General features: G+C 44.7%; 1 protein-coding gene across 8 annotated transcripts in view; it reads left to right on the top strand.

Annotated features, from left to right (window-relative positions):
- The first annotated feature begins 3,664 nt into the window (after positions 1-3,664).
- The window catches only part of DZIP1L (DAZ interacting zinc finger protein 1 like), a 42,880-nt gene continuing 24,655 nt past the window's right edge, over positions 3,665-21,889 (top strand). The window contains exons 1-9 of one of the 8 annotated variants that reach the window (XM_059162708.1): positions 3,665-4,090; positions 6,727-6,983; positions 7,591-7,653; positions 9,522-9,606; positions 9,932-10,073; positions 13,189-13,770; positions 16,108-16,192; positions 19,653-19,774; positions 20,462-20,623. In XM_059162708.1, coding sequence (XP_059018691.1) covers positions 9,999-10,073; positions 13,189-13,770; positions 16,108-16,192; positions 19,653-19,774; positions 20,462-20,623 — 1,026 coding nt within the window. In that variant the 5' untranslated portion in view covers positions 3,665-4,090; positions 6,727-6,983; positions 7,591-7,653; positions 9,522-9,606; positions 9,932-9,998. The other 7 variants (XR_009350903.1, XM_059162707.1, XM_059162709.1 and 4 more) reach the window with 7 other exon arrangements.

Below are 21,889 nucleotides of genomic sequence, written 5' to 3'. Positions count from 1 at the left end.
TCTTTAATAAAGTGTCAGAAATAAATTAATAATGTATTGCTTAAGAAGTACAGTTTGTTTTGTAAGAAAGGATATGTCAAGAGGTGGTAGTGAGGGTGGTGGAGCAAGGGGCTAAAAGCAGTGAGTAGTAAGAAGTGTGGGATTTCTGGGGTTCCATTTGGCCTGATTCCTTGTGACCTCTTCTGTTTGTCTGCGGCACATGTTTATGTCACGATAGACTTTGAAAATAGGCCATGGTGGTATTATTAATTTTTTCTATATTAATTTTCCTATATTAATTTTATATTAATTTTCCCCCCAAATCCCACACTCATTCTTAGAATTTCAAGCAATAAGATTGTATAGAGCAAAGAGTACCTCTTGTACCACTGTCAAGTTTGGTATGTCTCTCCCCTTTTCTCTGCATTGGTAAGAAGTTTTGGTCACAAAACTAATGAAGTACTGTATGGGGACTAAGATAACATAATAAATAAAATAAAATAAAATAAAGGAAGTGCCTCTTGCATTACTATCAAGTTGGTATGTATCTCTCCCCTTTTCTCTGCATGTATAGCGTGCTATCAGTAAAATACTTTGGCCACAGGCCTTCCAAGTATTTCCCACTAGCACCTCGTCCACCCTAGCTCTTCCTTCCAGCACCCCCACAGTGTAGAAAGTAAAGGGTTAAGACTGGCCCTAGGAGGCTGTCCAGTTTCCTGTGGGCTAGTGGCTAGTGGCTGTGTAAGTCTGATAGTTAAATATTTGAATATCACCCCTGAATTTCTCATATGATTATTATGTCAGTTATTTTTCACTTTAACAGTACATATCCTTGATACCCTTTCTCATTAGCATAACTTATTCTTCCCAATGGTTGCAGAATGTTTCATTGCAGGATATATATCGTAATGTATTTAGTGAGTACCCAACTGGTGGACATTTAAGTTCATTTCAATTTTAATAGTGCATGTAATGCTGTAGCAAAAGCTCCGATTCCTACATTTTTGAGGAATTTACATTTTGATATGTGGTGCCAAATTATTTTCAAAAAAGCTCTTCAAAATTGCCTATTTTCCCATCCTTCACCAATGCCAAACATCTATTAATTTTAACCAATACAATAGTTTTAAAAATGTACTTAATTGTCACATTAATTTTGGTAAGACTTAGTGTTACACATTCTTAATAATATATATTCACTTATTCTGTGAATCACCTAAATATTTTGTCTGCTTTTCTATTGGGTTGTTTTCTATTTCTTATTGATTTATATACTTTTTGTATACTAAGGAAACAAACATTTTAAATATTTTAGTTGCAGTTTTTTTTTAGTTCGTCCCAGTTTGCCATGCCTTGGGTTTGTTTCTAGACTCAGAGAGCCAGTCCTGGTTAGGCTGACAGTGCCTTTTTCATTTTGCGGAAGAGAATATCTTTTTCCTGAGAAAGGAGATCTCTTCTTAAGGGCATCAATATCCTTCAAAATGACGTTTTTTCAGGGAATAGACTAGAGTGTAGGCTGTGCCTAGGGAAGAGGCCCCCTGTCAGCATCAGCCAATACTTGATATGTGAGAGTACAGGCCTCTTGTTGCCAGATCTTCGGATTTTTCAAGAGAAATCAACAAACCAGTTTTTTATGTAAAATCTCCCTTTGACTCTATACCTGTCTACACATCAGCACTGTGAACCCAACAATATAATTTTGACCTAAAATTACCTCAGTTACCATGCATGGCCAGCATCTCCGCTGGGAGATCTGCCTCGTACACCTCAAGTGTCCTTCTGGAAGCTGGAGCTGCCTCTGGAGCTGGTTTCCGAGCTGTGATGCCACAGTTGACAGCAGAGAGTACTCCTATTGTGGGCTTCCTAGGTTCCAAAGTCCACCTTCAAAGGGCAGTCTGTCACACTGTCTCCTAACACATCCCTAAGTGTAGGAAGGAAACCTGCTGTGATGGCTGTGCTGAGTCAGAGAGTGAGTGTCTGTCACTGGCTGAGGAAGGGGTGAGAGGCAAAGGGGCCAGATGCAAACCATAGGTACTGAGAACCCACTCTTTTCTCTTCCCATCCAATAGTTATGGCTCAGCTTCTCCTGGAGACAGTGATGTTCCCTGGCTTAGCCATTTAGGGTCAGTCTCTTTTGGCCTGTTCCTTGTCATGGACTATATCCCTGTCCCCACTGGTGCTGCCAACTCTTGCGTGTGCTGTGGCAGAGGTGGTACAGCAGAGTGTGACCGCTCCCCAGTGCTAATTGACTAAAGCCTTGATTCTTTTCTCTCTTCTAGTAGGTGGCAGGAACTCCTGGGGTGAAGTGTCCTGGCCAAGAGGGAGAGGAGGAACAAGGTTTCCCATCAGAGTAGATGGCCTACAGACATCCCTACTTGATCTTGGTCCTGACCACCCAGGTCTTTTTTTTTTTTCCACTTAAAAAATTGGGATAAAAGAAATATATATATACACCATTAAAATTTACCATTTCAATCCTTTTCAAATGCACAATTCAGTGGCATTAAGTACCTCCACATTGTTGCACAGCCAACACCACTCTTCATCTTTAGAACTTTGCCATTGAAACTCTGTACCCAATAAACAATAACTTCTTATTCACTACACTCCTCTCACCCTGCCCCAGCTCCTGGTAACCACTATTCCATTTTCAGGAATATCTCTATGAGTGTAACTATTCCAATTACCTCGTATAAATGGAATCACAACATTTCCAAGGTTCATTTATATTGTGGGAATTATCAGTATTTCATTATTATTTTTTAAAAAGTTATTTATTTATTTGAAAGAGAGAGAGAGAGAGAGCATGAGGATGGAGAAGCTGAGGGAGAGGGAGAAGCAGACTCCCCACTGAGCAGGAAGCCCCAGGTGGGGCTCCATCCCAGGACCTCAGCCAAAGAGAGCCCCTTAAATAAATGAGCCATCCAGGTGCCCCCAGTATTTCACTATGTTTTAAGACTGAATAATAGTTCATTGTATGTATGTAGCACATTGTGTTTATCCATTTATATGTTCAAGGACACTTGTTGTTTGCACCTTTTGGCTATGGTGAATAAGTCTGTTGTGAGCACAGATTTGTTTTGGTCCCTGTTTTCATTCTTTTGAGTATATAACAAGAAATGAAATTGCTGGATCATATGGTAATTTTATTTTCACTTAGTTAAGGAATCACCGTTCTCTTGTTCTTTTTTTCACAGCAGCTGTACCATTTTATATTCCCACCAGCAATGCACGGGGGTCCGATTTCTCTACATCTTCTAACACTTGCTCCCATACACTTTTGCTTTGGCTGCCCCAAGACCCAGTGTGACAGATTGAGACTGGAGCGGGGGTGGGGTGGAGTGGGGTGGGGTGGGGTGTGAGGCTTAAAAAAAAAAAAAGTCCCAGAAATCTGGGTCTCGGTAAAGCAGTGACTGGCTAGGGATCAGGGACCAATAGCAGGAGAGAAAAAGTTCTTTGGTCCTGGATTTCAGAGCTGGATCCACATGGCAAGCTAGAAGGTTGGGGCTTGTGGGGTTGCTTGCTTTAAGTACTAGTTCTGCAACTGCTCGTGCTTTCCAGCAGGCCAGCCTTTGTTGTTGGCGTGTGCGCGTATGCGTGTTCGTGTATGTGTGTAGGTGGGAGCGCGTCCAGCTCCTTGGTTTCCACGCGGCCGCTCTCTCAGCAAGGCCGAGGCCCTCCGTAGGATCCCGGACTTTCCCGACGGATTAAACGTGGCATTCCCTTCCCTCCAGCCTCCGTAACAGACTTAAAAATAGCTTGCTCCGGGGGCGCTGGGGAGAGTCTCCACCCTCCTGCGGGGGAGGTGGGGCTGCGATCCCCGGAGCCGGCGGCATCGCAGACCCCGGGCCTCCAGCTGCTGGCGCGGAAGGCTCGGGGGCCCGCGGGTCTGCAGGTCTGCGGCACGGAGTTGGGCTGCTCCGCGTTCTCCCCGCCGGGGAGGTAGTCCAGGCTCTAGGCTCCGGGGGGTGCATCCGCGGCCCGCGTGGCGCGGGCGGTTCCGGGAACTGCCTCCCGGCGGTGGGGGCGGTGGAGCGAGCCGGGAGGCGGGGCCGGGGCCAAGCTGGGGAGCCCGCGACTCTGGACAGCTGCCGGCTCCGGCGGCACCCAGGTGAGCAGGGCCGCGTGGGAAAACTATGGCAGGAATTCGGCCCGGGGAGGGCTGGGGTGCGGAGCGCCCTTGCAGTCCCAGCGGAGTGTGTGCCGAGCCGCGGGAGGTTAAACAATAGCGGCTGGGACGCCCTGTGGGGGCCCAGCCCGGGAGCTGCGGGAGCGGCACTGCCCAGCTGCCTCTAGACCGCCGCTAGACCGCCGGGCGACCGGGTGACCGCCGCCGCTCACCTCCAGCTCCGTTGGCGGCCTCTGGACCGAGGTACCTTCCCCCTAACCCCGCCCCGAGGGAACCAGGAGTGACTGCATCCCCCAGGACTGGGCTTCTCTTGGTGGACAGACTTGGATGCTTACTTTTTGAAAAAAGTAAATATGGTTTGGAGGACTTGATGCTTTGGGTTCTGCACGTAAATGGCGATCATTCCATAACGAGATCTAGGGGAGACTTCTTTTGTTTGGAACGAGGGTCTAGAAGGGGGTCTGGAGGACTTGGGCAGGCCTACTCTTCATCCAGCACTCCTTAGGGCTCAGGGCTTTCCTGCCCCTCGGTTGTCTAGGGGAATTTGAGTTCTAAAAGGACTTTGAAGAGAGGCCTGGTGAGTGTGAGGTGCTTTGACTGTGGCCTCTCACACTTAACTCAGCAGACAGGGCGGGTGGTCTACCGCCTCTGTCAGGGAGGTCTCTCATCAACTTCTCCTGGCCCCCAGAGCTGAAGACTAGCCAGTGAGAACTACTCCTCTTAGAGAAGGCCGGTCCTCCAGTCAAGTGGTTGATAAGCAGTCTTTTTCTCTCTCTCTCTCTCTCTCTCTCTCTCTCAGCATCAAGAGTCTAGAGACATCTTCCTCATGTGGAAATAGTTTTGGATACCATCCAGCTTGATAAAATGGTCCCATGAAGTTATATACTTTAGGTTGGGAACAGAAACCTGAATTCCTTCATGGATTTTAACTGGGTTCTGCCAAAAAGCTGGAGTTTGGTTAAAAGGCTTGTGGCTCAATGGACACTGCTGGGAGCAGGAAAGGGGACAACATGGTGGTGAACCTTCTTGTGGGCCCTTTTCAGAGAGGGCGGGTCCTGGCTGGGGGGCTGCTGCTAGGCCATGCACCCCTAGGGAGGATTTTGTGGGGGTTTGATGACTGAAAATAACACCTGCCAAGACGCAATGACTCCTTCATGGGAGAGAAAACACCATTATATTCTAAACTCATATTTTATTTATTTATTTTATTATTATTATTATTTTTTTAAACTCATATTCTTTTAGATGTGAAAAGCAGTGCTGATTTTTGACAATTCTGCACCTGGGAAGACAGGTCATGTCAGTTTGTAATCTTCCCCTCCAAAATATTCCTAAGTAACGCCAGTTAAAATCCTAGCCCTGATTTTAATTTTAAGGAAAATTCTTTTGTGACAAAAACTTAAGAGATGTTTTTTTACAAATCTGCTGGTTGTGTCTTTTAAAAATACCTTCTTAGAAGGAGATCCAGAGCTTCAGTTCTGGAGTGAGTAAGTCACAGGACTAAAAAGCAGAGCATAAGGAATGCAGTTAGTGATACTGTAGAAGTGACATAAGGGGACAGATGGTGGTTACACTTGTGGTGAACATAGCATAAAGTATTAACTTGTCAAATCACTAAGTTGTACATCTGAAAGTAGCACAACATTTTGTGTCAACTGTACTAAAAAAAATAAATAAAACTACCTCCTGGTAAATAAAATTACCAGGTAATTCCCTGCATTCCCGGGAATGCAAGCCAGCTGTAGGGGAGAGCTGTGTGCCACTCGATGGTTCGGGCAGTGGGTGCAGCACCTGGGAAGGGCAACAAGGAGTAGAAAGTGTACATCTTTCTTTATAAAACAGCAGAGGCAGAGAATAAGTCGAAGATCTGTAACGATAGTCTTTCAGGAGAGCACCTGAGTCACTCTCCTCTCCTTTGGGATCCCTTGCCTATGGTGTGTTTGCATGGCCTGTTTGCAAACTGTGTGAAGGTTTCCTTGGCAGCCACGACAATTAGCGCTAATGACAAGCCTGGGCTCCCCAGGGCAGGTGCTGCTGAGGGTCGCTCAGGGAGTGAGGGCAGGCTTGTCAATAATTGCCTGGCAACTGCCTTGATAGCTTGGCTCTCCTAATAGCTCCTCTTGGCTTGAGGAAGCAGAAGAGACAGTAAAGTGGCAGCTGCAGTGGTAGAGTCTAGCTTTCCACTGATATTAAAAAAAAAAAAATCAGAATTTAAAAAGATCAGTTGTCTGGTTGAATTTTGAGCAAGTTCTCTTTGGCCAATTATAGCTGGGCAGGTTTCAGAAGAACCATAAATCCTCCAGGAGCTGTTTCACCGTGGGATGGCTGCCTTGTGAGGTGGTGATCACCCCATCATTGGGGGTGTGCAAAGCAAGGGTGGTAGATGGGCTTTTTCTCTTGACTGTGGGATTGCCCCAAGTAGACACTATCTGTTCAACAATGAAGCAAATTTAGAATGCTAGCATAAATAATCGTTCCTTTGGGTCCTACGAATTCATGACATTGGTATAGGTTTGGGAAGCTTCCTGGGACCCCACCAAAACATGCAGAGATGGTTAACACAGCTTTGAATTTTCTAATGATAGCAAGTCATTTCTGCCTTGTGTTTCTACTCCTAGGTGTGGGGAAGACAGTCCGCTGATGCCTGGAGAAAGCACAGTGTGACTGCCCTTTGGGGTGTGTAGTTTCCAGGTAATCTGCCACACTCTCTTTGGGCTTTGTCTCCCGCCATCCTAACCTGGATGCCGGCTGTGCAGTTGAGTCCCGTTCAGCTAAGCCCCGTGGAGATACAGAAGGGATTTCAGGTCCCCAGCACTGATCCTGTTGTGATTTGCCGTCAAATTTCAGTTCCTGCAGTTTGATCAAGAAATCTGAGGTACTGTCATTTCCATGGTGGGAAGTAATTTCTGTGTCATTATCGTCATTGTTGGGAGGTAGCTGGGCATAATTCAAAAGCTCTGGAGTCAGAACCTGATTTGAATCTTGGCTTCATTATCTCGTCGCTGAGTGACCTGGGGCCAGTCCCTCAGCTTTCCTGAGCCTCAGTTTCTATGTTGGTCAGATGAGGCAAATCATAGCTACATCCAAGGTTGTATGATGGCTAGAAATAGTACTTTTAAAGGCTGGCATGGTGCCTGATACACAGAAACTTAATCAGTGATGGCTACTATCATAATCTTCAAATTCCCCCAGTTCTTGCTCACCTTTGGATGGCAGAGCCCTAAGACTTCTGAGAACCTGGGGGTTCTAGTGGAAGACAGGCATGACACTTCTGGGGTTCAGTAAGATCACATGCACTCAGGTCCCTAATTCAGAATTCTGTATAACTGGGAGTGGGGTGCTATCCTCAGTGTTTACAGAATATGGTCAAGGTGTAAACATGAGGGTTTCAGGTCTGCAGCCATATCTGGATAGTTAATGTGGGCCCTGGGGCTTCTCGCTGAGGAGCCTGAGCCCACCCATAACGGGCTCCCATTTTCTAGGCTTTCATAAGCGGCCAGTGGGATCAGGTTGTGGACACATACTGTAACAAATCCAGCATTTTGGTAAGTCTGAATGGCATTTCTCTCCTGTGGGTCCAAATTAAGGACTCCCAGCTCTGTTCTTCCTCTTTATCCTATTCTTGCTGGTTCATAGGCTCATTTCTCCAAATACCCAAGAATATAGACTTTCGAGGGAGATAGTAAGATTTTGATAATTCTGCCCAGGTCAATAGCAATCTGGGCTGCAAGTCTTATTCTCAGGGTTGGAATACAACAGATATGAATAAGCCATGGTCTCAGCCCTTGCAGAACTTCTAGCTGGGAACTTGGAGGAGAAAGGAGGCAGGAATGTCCTGCCATGGGCTCTCTTTGGTACACCCACTGCACCCTGTCCCAGCTCCTACCCCAGCACATACCATTCTGTATGGTCAATCCTGTCTGTTTTTCTGTCTTTCTGAAGTCTAGCGCCAGACACCATCATTTACTACTAGTTGTATGATTGTGGGATGTTGTCTGCCCTCTTGGGTCATCTCTAAATTTCTTCATCTGTACACTAGGTGGTAGGGAGAACTAAGTGGGATAGTGCATGGAAGACCTTATAATTGTGTGTGCAGAACTGGTAACTAGATTTTTTTTTTTTTTTTAAGATTTTATTTATTTGACAGAGAGAGAGAGAGCACAAGCAGGCAGAGAGAGACAGGAAAGCAGGCTACCCACTAAGCAGAGAGCCTGATGCGGGGCTCAATCCCAGGACCCTGAGACCATGACCCGAGCTGAAGGCAGTGGCTTAAACCACTGAGCCACCCAGGCGCCCCCTGGTAACTAGTTTTATTAATGGTGGCAGGGACTATTGCCTGGGTCACCGTCAATTCTGAGTGTCAGTTGTTGTGCCTGGCACTTGGAAGGGGCTCAGGAGTCATTTGCTGATGGGATGAATAAATGAATGTTGCACAGAAACACCAGTACAGACCAGAATATGGTAAGGCACCCAGAGGAGAGTATACCCTGGGCTCCAGGAGTCCCAGGGAGGGGCAGGGCATTTTGACTCTGGGCCTGGGGAGGGATTTATTATGGTAGCTGTCAGGTGTGAGCAAGGCCTTGAAGCAGACACTCATTCACCTGCAGCAGGAGCAGGGGGAGGTGGTGGAGGTCCATCTGTACGGTGGTGGCATAGTGGCTAAGAGCTCAGACTCTGAAAGCAGGCTGCATGGGTTTGGATCTTGCCTCCTGCATCTGGGAAAAACTTCTTTACTTCTTTGCGGTTTGGATAATATGAAGACCTCCTTGAGGGATTGTTCTGAGGATTACATGAGTTATTCTTCACGAAGCATTTAAAAACAGTGCCCATAAATAGATAGCCTGAAGATATGAATGTGTGGACAGCAAGTAATATTGTAAGTGGGAGATGCTGGACAGCAAGTAATATTGTAAGTGGGAGATGCAGCTAGAAAGGTAGTTTGGAAACGGTTCATAAAGGTGTTTGAATATCTTTTTAGTGAATTTGGGATTAGCCAATGAAGAATGCAGAAAATCCATTCTCCTGTGGCTGAAGCCCAGGGGTGGCTGCCCTTTCCTTTGTTTTGTTTGTTTTTGTTTTTTGAGATTTATTTATTTATTTTAGAGACAGGGTGGTGGTGGTGGTGGGTGGAGCAAGTGACTGCATACAAATTGGGGGAGGGGCAGAGGGAGAGAATCTCAAGCAGACTCCCTGCTGAGCACAGAGCTGATCCAGGGCTCCATTCCAGGACCCATGAGATCATGACCTGAGCCCAAACCAAGAGTCAGTTGCTCAACCAGCTGTGCCCTCCAGGTGCCCCAAGGTGGCTGCCCTTCTAAACGGGTCATGTACTCCCCAATTTGCCACAATCCCCAAGATTCCCTCCCACCATGGCTCTGCATCAATAAATTCTGATATTCACATTTCTAACAAGTTCCCAGCAGTTGCTGATGCTCTGATGCTGCTGCTCAAGGACCACACTTTGAGAACTGCTGCCTAATTGGATCCTGGACACTAAGGTAGGGAGTCAGTTGCCTTTTATCCTCAGGCTTGTACTGTGGTTTTTCTTATACCTGGCACATTCCTGTATTTAATGCTACTTCCTGGACCTGGGCGAATTTGGATTTGCAATCTCTCTCTCTCTCTCTTTTTTTTTTTTTTAAAGATTTTATTTATTTATCTGACAGACAGAGATTACAAGCAGGCAGAGAGGCAGGCAAAGAGAGAGGGGGAGGCAGGCTCCCCACTGAGCAGAGAGCCTGATGCGGGGCTTGATCCCAGGACCCTGGGATCATGACCTGAGCCAAAGGCAGAGGCTTTAACCCCATTTTTTTTTTTTTAAAGATTTTGTTTATGCAGTTTCTGATATAATCAGTACTGGAAGGCTGGATCTAAAGGTCCCAAGAGAGAAATGGGCCAGAAAAAAAGAGATCTGGGAGTTGCTGAGGATCAGCCTAAAGCAGGCCTTTGGTTGCTGAAGCTGTGGGTATGTGTGAACTTATCATCAGGGAGAGTGTGCAGGGAGAGATGGGTCATGAGTGAACAGCAGAATATCACAGGAGCACTGCCCGTGCCCTATCCCCTCTGCCTTCTCCCCTTTCCCCCACCTTGTTAATAGAAGGGTAAAAGGATAGTAATTACTCATGGAAGAGGCTGGAAGGAACGTTCAAAAAGGTGAGAGTTGCCTTTGCCGATGGAGCATTCTTAGCCTTCCTCTTAGAGAGAGAACTGTGGGCACACAGTTGAGGCCAAAGCTTAAATAGTTAAACAGTGAGTTGTAGGTGAGCTCCGTGTTGTCTGGGGGAGGACAGGAAGCAGGTGTCCTGTTACCCTTGCCCACAGCATGCCTGGTAACCTGCTGTTGCTCCAAGGCATAGCTTGTTGTGACAATTGTCTCTGAGGCTCCAGGGACACAGTTGCAGCTTGGAGCTCAGCATGGTAAGTAGCAGGACTCTAGTCTCTCTCTCTCTCTCTCTTTTTTTGTTTGTTTGTTTAAATAACAGAACACAATAAGTAGAAATGGACTGATCTTGTCATGGCCATGATGGGGGTGCAGGTGGCTGGATGGTTTTGGTTTTGGAGTCTGGTTGGGGAAGAGTAGATGAGAAAGGAAGCGTGGGAGCTTCAGTGGAAAAGGTGGGCCATTGGCAGCCTGCGGGCAGTCTTCAAGGCTGGGCTAAGCAGTTTGGACATGGTGCGGTGGCAGCAAGGGGCCACGTGGAGCTCCTGGGTGAAGGACGGTATGTGGTTCCTGTCCCTTGGTGGCCCCAATGCCCGGCACGGGGTCTGGCCCGAGTAGGCATGCTGTAAATGAGGGGGGCAGTGGGTGAATGAATGAATGAGTTTGAGGGATAAGCGGTCATGATCTGATCAAAGCCAAGTTTAAGGGCAGAGAGTCTCAAGAATCAGTGTTCAGAGTCCATAAGCTTTACGGCCAGATGCACCTCCAACTGTGCTTCAACTCTGGCCTCCCAATCTGGGGCAAGACTCTTAGCCCCCTCCAGAAATCCGTTTCCTTGTTTGTAGAATGGGAATTGTGACAGCTGCTTGGAGGTTTGCATGTAGAATTTGTGTCCGGCAGGAGCTGGCACTTGCTGTACTGAGGCCCGCAGGGTGCAGGCATGTGGTGCAGGCCCCTCACTGTCTTTCTCGGGTGAAGGCTCAGGGGTTTCAGGGACCTTTCCTGGAGGCCCCTCCCCTCTTTACAAACCCACAAGGCCTTTCCCCTTCATGAGATCAGTTACCTCTCTCTCCTCTGACTTTCTCTTGTATTTAAAAGTTTGAATCACATAATCTGGAAAGAACTTGATTAAATAAGTTCATCTGTCCTTATTGTTCCCAGGTCATATTTGAAGGTCAAGGGTAGAAATTGTATTATTTCTATAAAAATTATTAAAGTAATAGATGATGATGTAAAGATATACTGGATAGTATAGGAAGGGGGAAAGTGGAAAACCGAAATCTTCCGACTTCCTTTCCTCCTCCCAGAGGCAACCATTACTAACAGCTTGCTCATTTTTCTAGAAATACCGTAGTCTGTGGTAACGAAATGATAGACAATGAAGCACATATAGGAACCATAAAACAGTGTATTCTGTTTTGCTATTATTACGTATGAGCAACAAATATGAATCATTCATACGTGTGTATATATGTATATATATTATATACATGTATCATTATCATCATTGCTCTGTGTAAGGCTTGTCTATTTATCCATCTCCTACCCATGCACCATCCATGTATTCGTTTATTTATCCCGGTTTCACCCCTCATTTCCCTCCTTCCTCATAGGCAATAATGTGAGTTATATGTATAGATCTATAGCTATGTGACATATATTGAAAGATATAGATAGGTACATATGTGAGATATATATATCTTTATTTTGCAAATCATTATTTGATGTGATTATGTTATCATTTAAATAGGTGTGGAAATACATATGTATATATATGTGTATATTTATGTGTGTGTATACTTGTATTTATGTATATGTATACACAGACACATAGTCATTTCTCTGTTTTATTGTGTGAATAGATGCCTTATTCTTATCAATAGCTGCATAGTATTTCGTTGTATAGAATTACCATTTGTATCCCCTGTTGTACTTCGTACTTCACTTTCTTGTATTTTTTCTTGTACCTTGCTGTTACAAACAATACTACAGGACCCTTTTGCACAAGCGACTTTGCACACTTGTATATGTTTATCTGTAGGATAAATTAGAATTCTTTGCTGTGAAATGTTCATTTTAAAATCTTCTTGCTACTGTCAAATTACCTTTTAAAGAGAGAGAACAATTTATGTGTCTTCCAAGAGAGTGGAGAGGAGTCTGAGAACAAACTGGACCTCTTTTCTAAACCAGTAGGTTTGAAAGGAAGACCATCATGGATGGAGTAGAGTCTGTGCAGAGACATGACTGCTCTGTTAAGCCTCCCTAGACCGCGGTGGCCATCATCTTACTCACATCCCCCCAGGGGGACCATAGTCCTGTGATCACACTTTACAGTTGGGGCACACTTTATGGAATGTAGCGCATTCCTGGTCGGCTGTAGTCTTGTAATGACGGGAGGACAGGATGGAGTGTGGTGGTGGTTAGGAGGCTTTGCCTCCCACGGCAAGTTATTGGAACTTATCGTGAGGTCAGTATAGGGTTGCAGAAGGACCCACTTAGACATTTGACCCCTCCCTCTGACAAAGACCTCTGGCAGGGACACACACATAGCAGTGGGGGAGAGTCACTTGCCTCATTCCTAGCAAGAGGACCTCCTATGTTTCAGGTATTAGGCTGGGTGCTTCACTTGCCTTATTCCTAACCACAAGCCTGAAGAGTAGACTCCAGGATCCCCAATATACACAGAAGGCATAAGGATGTGAAGGAACTTGCCCAAGGCTTCGATCTGAATCCCCATCCCTGTGATTACAGAGTCACACCATTGGCTCCCTCAGCTCTCACCCAGTCAGTGCATCCCATGGGTAATATGGCTGCTGCCCAGCTCCCTCCCTTTGCCCCACTTAGGCTCCCGCTGGCCAGGTGTACAGTACCTGCAGCCAGATGCATCTCACCAAACTCGGAACCCCTCCTTATTTTCCAGGCCCTCTCTCAGCTCCTGTGCCTGCTGCCGTGGCCTTGGTGGCACCCTCCCTTGGTGGGCGGCCCAGGGCTTCCTCAGCCCATGCAGTCCCCAGCTACCCCTGCTGAAGGCCTCAGTGGCACCTTCTTTGGGGCCTACCCCCTGCCTACCTTCAAGTTCCAGCCTCGCTCTGAGAGCGTGGACTGGAGGCGCATTAGCGCCCTGGATGTGGACCGTGTGGCGCGGGAGCTGGACGTGGCCGCCCTGCAGGAGAACATCACCGGGGTGACCTTCTGCAATTTGGACCGAGAGGCATGCAGCCGCTGTGGGCATCCTGTGGACCCGGTGCTGCTCAAGGTGCTGCGCTTGGCCCAGCTCATCATTGAATACCTGCTGCACTGCCAGGATTGCTTGAGCACCAGCGTTGCCCAGCTGGAGGCCCGGCTGCAGGCCAGCCTGGGCCAGCAGCAGCGTGGCCAGCAGGAGTTGGGGCGCCAGGCCGACGAGCTCAGGGGTGTGAGAGAGGAGAGCCGACGGCGTCGCAAGATGATTGGCACCTTACAGCAGCTGCTCCTGCAGACAGGGGCCCACAGCTACCACGCGGTGAGGACTCTCTGCAGGGTCGGGGATGGGGAAGGCTGTGGGCTCAGTCACCACCTGGCCACCTGGGCACCAGCACCCCGGGTCCCAGGATTACTATGGGCTCTGCTTTCTGGGGTGAAGAGCAGATGTTAGAGATGTCTCATCAAGTTCTCCAGCATGTGTGTGTGTGTTGGGGGGCAAGTGTGTATCTGAAGGATGTGTGTGCATACGTGTATAATATGTGTGTGTGTTTGTGGAGAGGGTGCCTGTCTAGGGTGTGCAGGTATGAATGTAGAGGCTGTGCATGTTTAAGGACAGTGTGAATATGTGTGTCTACCATGTGAATGTTTGGATATGTGTATGTATGTATGTAGAGTTTGTGGTGTCTAACATATGTTTGTGTGTGAAGTATGCATCTAAAGATATATTTATGGTTCGTGTGTGTGTGTATGAATGAATGAATGAATGAATGAAGGATATATATGTGTGTAAGGGTGTGTGTGTTTATGGAGGGTGTGAGTGTGTGTGTTTGAAAGGTTTGTGTGTATGTAGCAGTGTGATATAAAAAAGTGTGTTTGCGTGTGTGTGTGTGTGTGTGTGTGTGTAGAATCAGTCTGTAGCAAGCGAGTGGTACTGTGGTACCACCAGCCCCATTCCTGAAAGTGACTCCATCATTCAACCTAGTGACATTTCATTACCTGGAGTGGCATATGAACATTTGCATCTGCATGGCAAGTGTGGCCTGAGGACATTACACTTTCATGAATTGCTGTGGGGGCCTGGCCCTGGACCAGGCTCTGAGGAGGCAGGCACAAGTCATGCTGGCTCAGGTGTTCAAGAAATTCATAGTCTGGGGGTGGGTGGGACAGAAGGAATAATATGATACAATGTTAATTATGATAAAAAGGTCAGAATCCTTTTAGTAGTAAATGCCAGAGCAGCAGTTTAACTTGGTTTAGGCCAATAAAGAATCTATTGGTTACTTTAACTGAAAAATTCAGAGCTCTGGTGGGACTCATATGTGGCTTGTCCTTGGAATCAGATGATGGCACTAGAAATTAGTTTGTTTTTCTGTAGTTGTTGGCAACTCTTCTTTAGTGTGGGTTCCATTCTCAGAAAGAGTCTGTCTGTGTGGTAGGAAGTGGGGCCACCAATGCCAGTATCTCATTTTCCCAGGTTCAAGGCTGGCATGATAGAAGGCCCACTTTGGTCCCAGAGATCTGGGCCATTTTTCACTGTCCTGTATTTGGCTGTTTTTGATCTCCTATCCATCTGGGAGCCACTCACAGGTCCCTGGGAATTCAGGATTGTGACTGGCTTTGGTCTAGGTCACATGTCCCACCTTGGAGCTGGGGATGGACAGAAGCCTGTGGTTGGAGAGTGAGGAGCAGGGTAATTCCCCTGAAGAAAACTTGGGAGTTCTGTTGTCAGAGGAAGAAGGAGCTGGTACTGTGCGGTCCTAACTCCCTTAATGATACTTTCTAGAAGTTGTGTATATCACTTCTGCTTATATGTCATTGGCCAGAATTTAGTCACATGGCAAGGGAGGTTGGAGCATAAATTGTTTATTCTCATTAACCTTATGATCAGCTAAAAATAAGGGTTTCTATTACTGAGGAAAGAGGGAAAATGGGTCTTGGGGGACAACTGGCAATTTCTGTCACATTTGTGTGAAGATCGCAAATAATCTGTCCTCTTAGTCTGCTTGAGTAGGATTGGCAACCTGCAATTTTGTTGTGTTGGAGAAAGTTTGAAATTTTACAGTGAAAAGATGATATGATAGATTGGCAGTGTCTGAAATGCTTGAGGAGAGTGAAGTAGAATTAGAGATCTACTATCTTCTATCCTCTGGTTGTTCTCAATTCCAGGGGTGGGACCTGGGCATTGGCTTTCTTTTTTTTTTTTTTTTTTCCTTTGTAGTGTGAAGATTTTTAAACGTGTACAAAAGAGAGAGTAGTGTAATGAACCTTCATCTGTACATTACCTTATCAACTATCAATATTTTTGCATGTGTTCCCCTACCCACTTGCCCCACACCTATGTCACTTTGAAGTGTGTTAAGTGTATGGTGTTATCTATACCTATTTCAGTATGTATCTCTAAAAGGCAAGGACTCTCACTTTTAAATATAAATACAAGGGAATCATCATGCCTTGAAAAAACCAACAGAAATTCCTTGGTGTCCTCAAATACCTAGTCAGTGCTCACCAGTTCCCAGCGCACCGTAGCATTCAGATCAAATCTTCATTTCTGAAGCAGCCCTGGAAGCCCACGGAAATGGGAATTTTGATATTGGGAGGACACCAGGTTGAGCCAGGTGTTGTAATCCTGGCTTACCACCATTTCCCTTCTGTGCAGTGCCACCTGTGTGACAAGACGTTTATGAATGCCACCTTCCTCCGGGGCCACATCCAACGCAGGCACACAGGCACAGCAGAAGGCGGTGAGTCTAGGAGGCCCTCCTGGGATGGTCGAAGAGTCTGGGCTGGTCTGCAGTGGGTGTGGGGCATGTAGACCATCACAGCTGTCCTCAGACCTTATCCAGTAAAGAAGGGGATGATCTCATCATCTACTGTGGGGTGGTGGGGGACCCATCCCATGTGGGTCTGGAAGGGTTTCTGACCATGTGTGTAGAGAAGAAGGGAGTCAGATAGGTAAGTTCTGGTGTTAGCTCTATTCCTTTCTATGATGTGACCACAGTCAATGCACCCCCTCTGAGTCTCAGTGGCTTTTGCTGTGAATGGGGCAGTCAAATGGCATGACTCTGAAGGGTCCTCACCTTCCATTCTCCTATGAATCTGCTATTTTTTGATGCTAACTAGGAAGGGGCTTAAGGGGGGTTAATGAGCAGTTAGACCAGGTCTTTGACATTTTGTATGTACATGAGCTAACTATGACTTAATCACTTTAATTTTACCATTTCAAATTCCAAAACAAGTAGAGAGACTGTATGTTCCCCCATAAAGAGATTTACATTCTTTATATCTACATTTGTGGTTCATAAGAAATAGCTATTAACACAAAAAATAAATATAAATATGAAAATATAAATCATATAAATATAAAAATCTCATTAAATAAAACTTTTTTCTTATTTTTTTCATTTTAATTTCCTTTTCAAAGAGCAGACTTAGAGTTTAAAACAGCACCATTTACTTAATTGTTATGCATTTATTATATATCTAATTCTTCTTGGCTCTGTATTGGAGACTGCTAAAGAAAAACAGATTTTCTACTTTTTTTTTTTTAAAAGATTTTATTTATTTATTTGACAGACAGAGATCACAACTAGGCAGAGAGGCAGGCGGGGGCGGGGGTGGGAAGCAGACTCTCCGCCGAGCAGAGAGCCCGATGCGGGGCTTGATCCCAGGACCCTGGGATCATGACCTGAGCCAAAGGCAGAGGCTTTAACCCACTGAGCCACCCAGGCACCCCCAGATTTTCTTCTTCTTAAATGAGTTTTTCTGATAAAAAGACATGTCTTTGAAGAGATATTTGTATACCGATGTTCATAGCAGCATTATTCACAGTGGCTAAGATGTTGGAGTACCCAAATGTCCATAGACAGATGACTAGATAAACAAAATGTGGTATATACATGCAAGGGAATATGATTCAGCCTTAAAAAGGAAATTATGTAACATGTTACAACATGAATGAACCTTGAGGATATTATGGTAAGTGAAGTTAGTCAGTCTCAAAAGGACAAATTCTGTGTGATTCCACTGATACAAGGTACCTAGAGTCATCAAATTTATAGAAACAGAAAGTAAAGTGATGGTTGTGGGGGGCCGGGGGAGGGGGTCCATGGGAGTTATTTAAAGCATATAGAGGGTATGTGCTTTGGTGAGTGCTGTGAAGTGTGTAAACCTGGTGATTCACAGACTTGTACCCCTGGGGACTAAAAATATATGTTTATAAAAAATAAAAAATTAAAAAAAATGGTTAAATGCTGAATTTTATAGTATATATATTTTACCACAATAAAAAGCTGGGGATAAAAATATATGTATATAAAAAATATATGTTTATAAAAAATAAAAAATTAAAAAAAAAAAAAAGCTGGGAAAAATGTCTTTGACCTGGAAAAATTTTTTAAAATTTAATTTATCTTTTTAAAATGTTTGTTGATTTTTAAAAAGATTTATTTATTTATTTATGTGCCAGAGAGAGAGAGAGCACACAAGCGGCGGGAGCAGAGGCAGAGGGAGAAACAGGCTTCCCACTGAGCAAGGAGCCTGGTGTGGAACTCAATCCCAGGACTCTGGGATCATGACCCGAGCTGAAGGCAGAAGCTTAATTGGCTGAGCTACCCAGGTGTCCCTTGACCTGGTAAATTTAAATACAGAAGTGTAGAAAAGAGAAAATAAAAACCATGGACAGTATCAGCTAGTTAATATTTTGGTTTGTTCTATGTCATTATTTTTCTGTGTACATATATAATCCTATACTATGCAGTTTTAACTGTTGCTTATCTTCAATTAAGAATATATTACATTTTCAATGTCATTCAGTCATCTTAGAAAATATGATTTTTAATGGCTGCATAGTATCCCATCCTCTGATTATCATAATTTATTTCACGATTAAATTACTTTGTACTTTATATGGGTTACTCATAAATTTCCCTTTTGGGGGCGCCTGGGTGGCTCAGTGGGTTAAGCCGCTGTCTTCAGCTCAGGTCATGATCTCAGGGTCCTGGGATCGAGTCCCGCATCGGGCTCTCTGCTCAGCGGGGAGCCTGCTTCCCTCTCTCTCTCTGCCTGCCTCTCTGACTACTTGTGATTTCTCTCTGTCAAATAAATAAATAAAATATTTAAAAAAAATAAATTTCCCTTTTGGAAATCATATGATGATCAACATTCCCGTATATAAATCTTTGTGCATATTCCTTGTTATTTTCTTAAGGTTAAGTGCTGAAGGAGAGGGAAAGTATGTTCTTAAGGCAACTTTTGCTAAATTAATGTTCATGATCTTTTTATTCTCAGGCAGCTGGCTTTTCAATACCCCTGTTCTTCTTTTTCATACTATCTCAAATCACTTTGTTAACCCAAATTAATTTTCACTACATCTAAAAATTGCTTGTTTCCAAAAAGTCCAATCTGGGGAAAACCATATCTCATTTCAGAGACAGGCTTAGAGTTTTAATAATGATGCCATCTATCTAATAGGAACTAAAGGTACTTTGAAAAGTAACAAATGTTCAAGTACTATTGGTGTCTTTTTCATTAACCTGTAAATCTTGGTTTATAAATATGTGGTTTAGTTAGAATGTTCTCTTACAATTCATTCTTTTTTATTAATCTTAGAAAAGTTAAAGCATCCATGCACTTAAAGCAATCTTGGCTGAAATTTTTCTTCATAATACATGCTGCTTTTTTTTTCATTTGAAACTTAATACTTTGTTGTGTTTCTGAACAAAGTAAACTTCAAACTACAATTATCTTCACTATGTTCAACTCCTCTCTGATGGCTGTCAGGACCCATTGATATGTTTTTTGTATCAATAATCACTGTGCACGTGCTATTTTGTATGCTGCTTCTGTTACTCTACTGATCTCGTGTTTACATATGCATGAGTCAGGACTGCCCAAATAGTTATTTTCAATGGCAATCATAGTTCACGTTTATGGAGCTGTCAGGCCAGGCAGTATGCTAAGCACTTTGCACTATCACATTTCATCCTCACAACAACCCATCTGAGCTGGGTGCTGTTATCTTCATTTTCCAACTTGGGAAAACTGAGGTTCGGGGAGGTTAAGTCACTTGCCCCTGGTCAGTGTCCAATGGAAGTGGCAGAACTGGTCTCAGCCTGAGGTGTGGCTGATTGCTTAGGCGAGGAACGGCGCTCCACTCACTTTTTCACTTAAACTGGCCACCCTTTCTTTTCGTGGACCCCACAGAGAAGCAGAAGAAGCAGGAACAGCCAGTGGAGGAGGTGTTGGAAGAGCTTCGGGCCAAGCTAAAATGGACCCAAGGAGAGCTGGAAGCCCAGAGGGAGGCGGAGAGGCAGCGGCAGCTGCAGGTGGGCATGGAGAGGAGGCACCGGGGAGAGCTGCTTGTGGACTACCCAGGAGACCCATGGGGCACCTGTCTCCCACAGGACCAGAAGTCTGGCTGGCTTTTTGCTGCTGGGAGTTGGCACCAGGGTGGCATCTTCCTGAGTGTGGCAAATGATTTGGGGTTGTCTGGGAAGGAAAACTCAATTATTTTTCCAGATCTGTATGACCAAATGTAAAGCGGAGAATTTCACTTTCCTGCCTTTTCTGGCACCCTGTGAGGGCATTTGGACCAGAATGTTAGCTTCTTACTTTACCTGGCTGGTTCGCTTTTTTGAGAACAAAGACTGGATAAACTCCAAAGTCCAGTTTCAGGGATGCACTTAGTAGATAATTGTAGAATGAAGATATGTAAACTTGCCTCACTCCTTCCTTCATGTAGTCATTCTTCATTCATTTCCTCATTTTATCATTCCTCGTTTATCGAGCGTCAACTATGCCTCGAACAAAGGGAGAGAAAAGACAGGGTCCCTATCCTCAAGGGTCTTTACAGTTCAGATAAGACTTGTCCCGCTCCATGACCAAACTGTGGTAATGAATGTTCTTTGGGTCTCCATAGTGACTTGCCCAGACAAGGAGCCCTAGCATTTTCTCAATCAATATTTGCCATAATGTGGAATTAATGAGTCTATTGTTCTTGCTTTTCTTTCCAGGAAGCAGAGATCACCCGTCAGAAGGAAATAGAAGCTAAGAAAGAATTTGATGAATGGAAAGAAAAAGAGCGGGCCAAGCTATATGAGGAAATAGACAAGCTAAAAAAATTATTTTGGGATGAATTTAAAAGTGTTGCCAGCCATAACTCTGCGCTAGAAGAGGTACCCAACACAAAAGCATTGAAAGTTCTTTTGCTAAAAAGCTGTTTATTCTCAAAATTTATTTCTTAGTTTGTACTAGTTTTATTTCATCTGCCATTTGGGCTAATATAATGTGAGGCCGGGTAACAGAGGCCGGTGCCAGGAATCGAATCCCTGTTCTGTCACATACTGGCTGTGTGACCTTAGGTGAGTTACTTAACCTTTTTGTGCCTCAGTTTCTTTTCTGTAAGATAGGTTGCTGAAAGGGCTACATTAGCACATAGAGAGCACTTAACATTGTCTGGTATGTAGTAAGAACTTCCCAGACATTATCTTTATTTTTGCAAAGAGCTTTCTTTCATCACTGGACAAGAGATGAAGCGGAATTTAAATGAATGCACTTTTCTCCCAGCAAATTGTGAGTTGAGTGCTGCTTACCTGCCAGGCATTCTGCTGGGGTCTGTGGAGATCACACATAATAATAAGATTTACTGACTGTAGTTACTGGTTCCCAGCTCCTGTGTGGGTCACTTTATATATAGACATTAACTTTTAATTCTCACAACAACAAAACAACCATAACATTCTCAAAGTAGGTACAATATCCGTTTACTTATTTCTTTTTTAAAGTTCCTTAAAAGAAAGCTATTATCATTCCTCCTTTGCAGGAGAAGACATTGAGGCCCCATGTTATGGGGTCACACAGCTACTAAGAGGTAGACCTGGGATTTGAACTTGACTTGTGAAACTTCAAAGCCTCTGCTCTTCTACTGGGTCTACTGTCAGGTTTATTCAGGAAAACCTTATTGTAGGTTATTATCCCTGGACTGTATCTTCCCATATAAGCCTGTATAACTGTATGGCTGAAAATGTTTTGAGGAGAAATATGTTCAGAATATATATAGCTCTAATTATTGGTCCTGCTAGCATCAAGGAGAATATATATATATATATTTTTTTTTTGTTTGTTTGTTTGTTTTGTTTTGTTTTTGAAAATGAACTGTCTGATCGCATTTCTCACAATCATTCTATGTTTTGCTAAAGAAACACCTGGACAACTTTTCCAGGAGGAGATCGTTATAGGTTATGCGTGGGATCTTGGGTGGTCCATCATCTCAATCTGAGATGGGAAGTCATGGATGGGGAAGGCTTGGGGTTGAGATGATGTGTGTGTGTGTGTGTGTGTGTGTGTGTGTGTGTGTGTTTATCTCTAGTGACCCAAGTCCTCCCATCCTAAATGTTCCCGCATGTGGTCAGGGATGATTTGTGGGCGACAAGATGCCACTC

This window comes from Mustela lutreola, chromosome 2 (assembly GCF_030435805.1).
Source record: "Mustela lutreola isolate mMusLut2 chromosome 2, mMusLut2.pri, whole genome shotgun sequence".
Classification (NCBI taxonomy): domain Eukaryota; kingdom Metazoa; phylum Chordata; class Mammalia; order Carnivora; family Mustelidae; genus Mustela; species Mustela lutreola.
The sequence above is the reverse complement of the archived record's forward strand: the minus strand, read 5'-3'. Positions and strand labels throughout refer to the sequence as shown.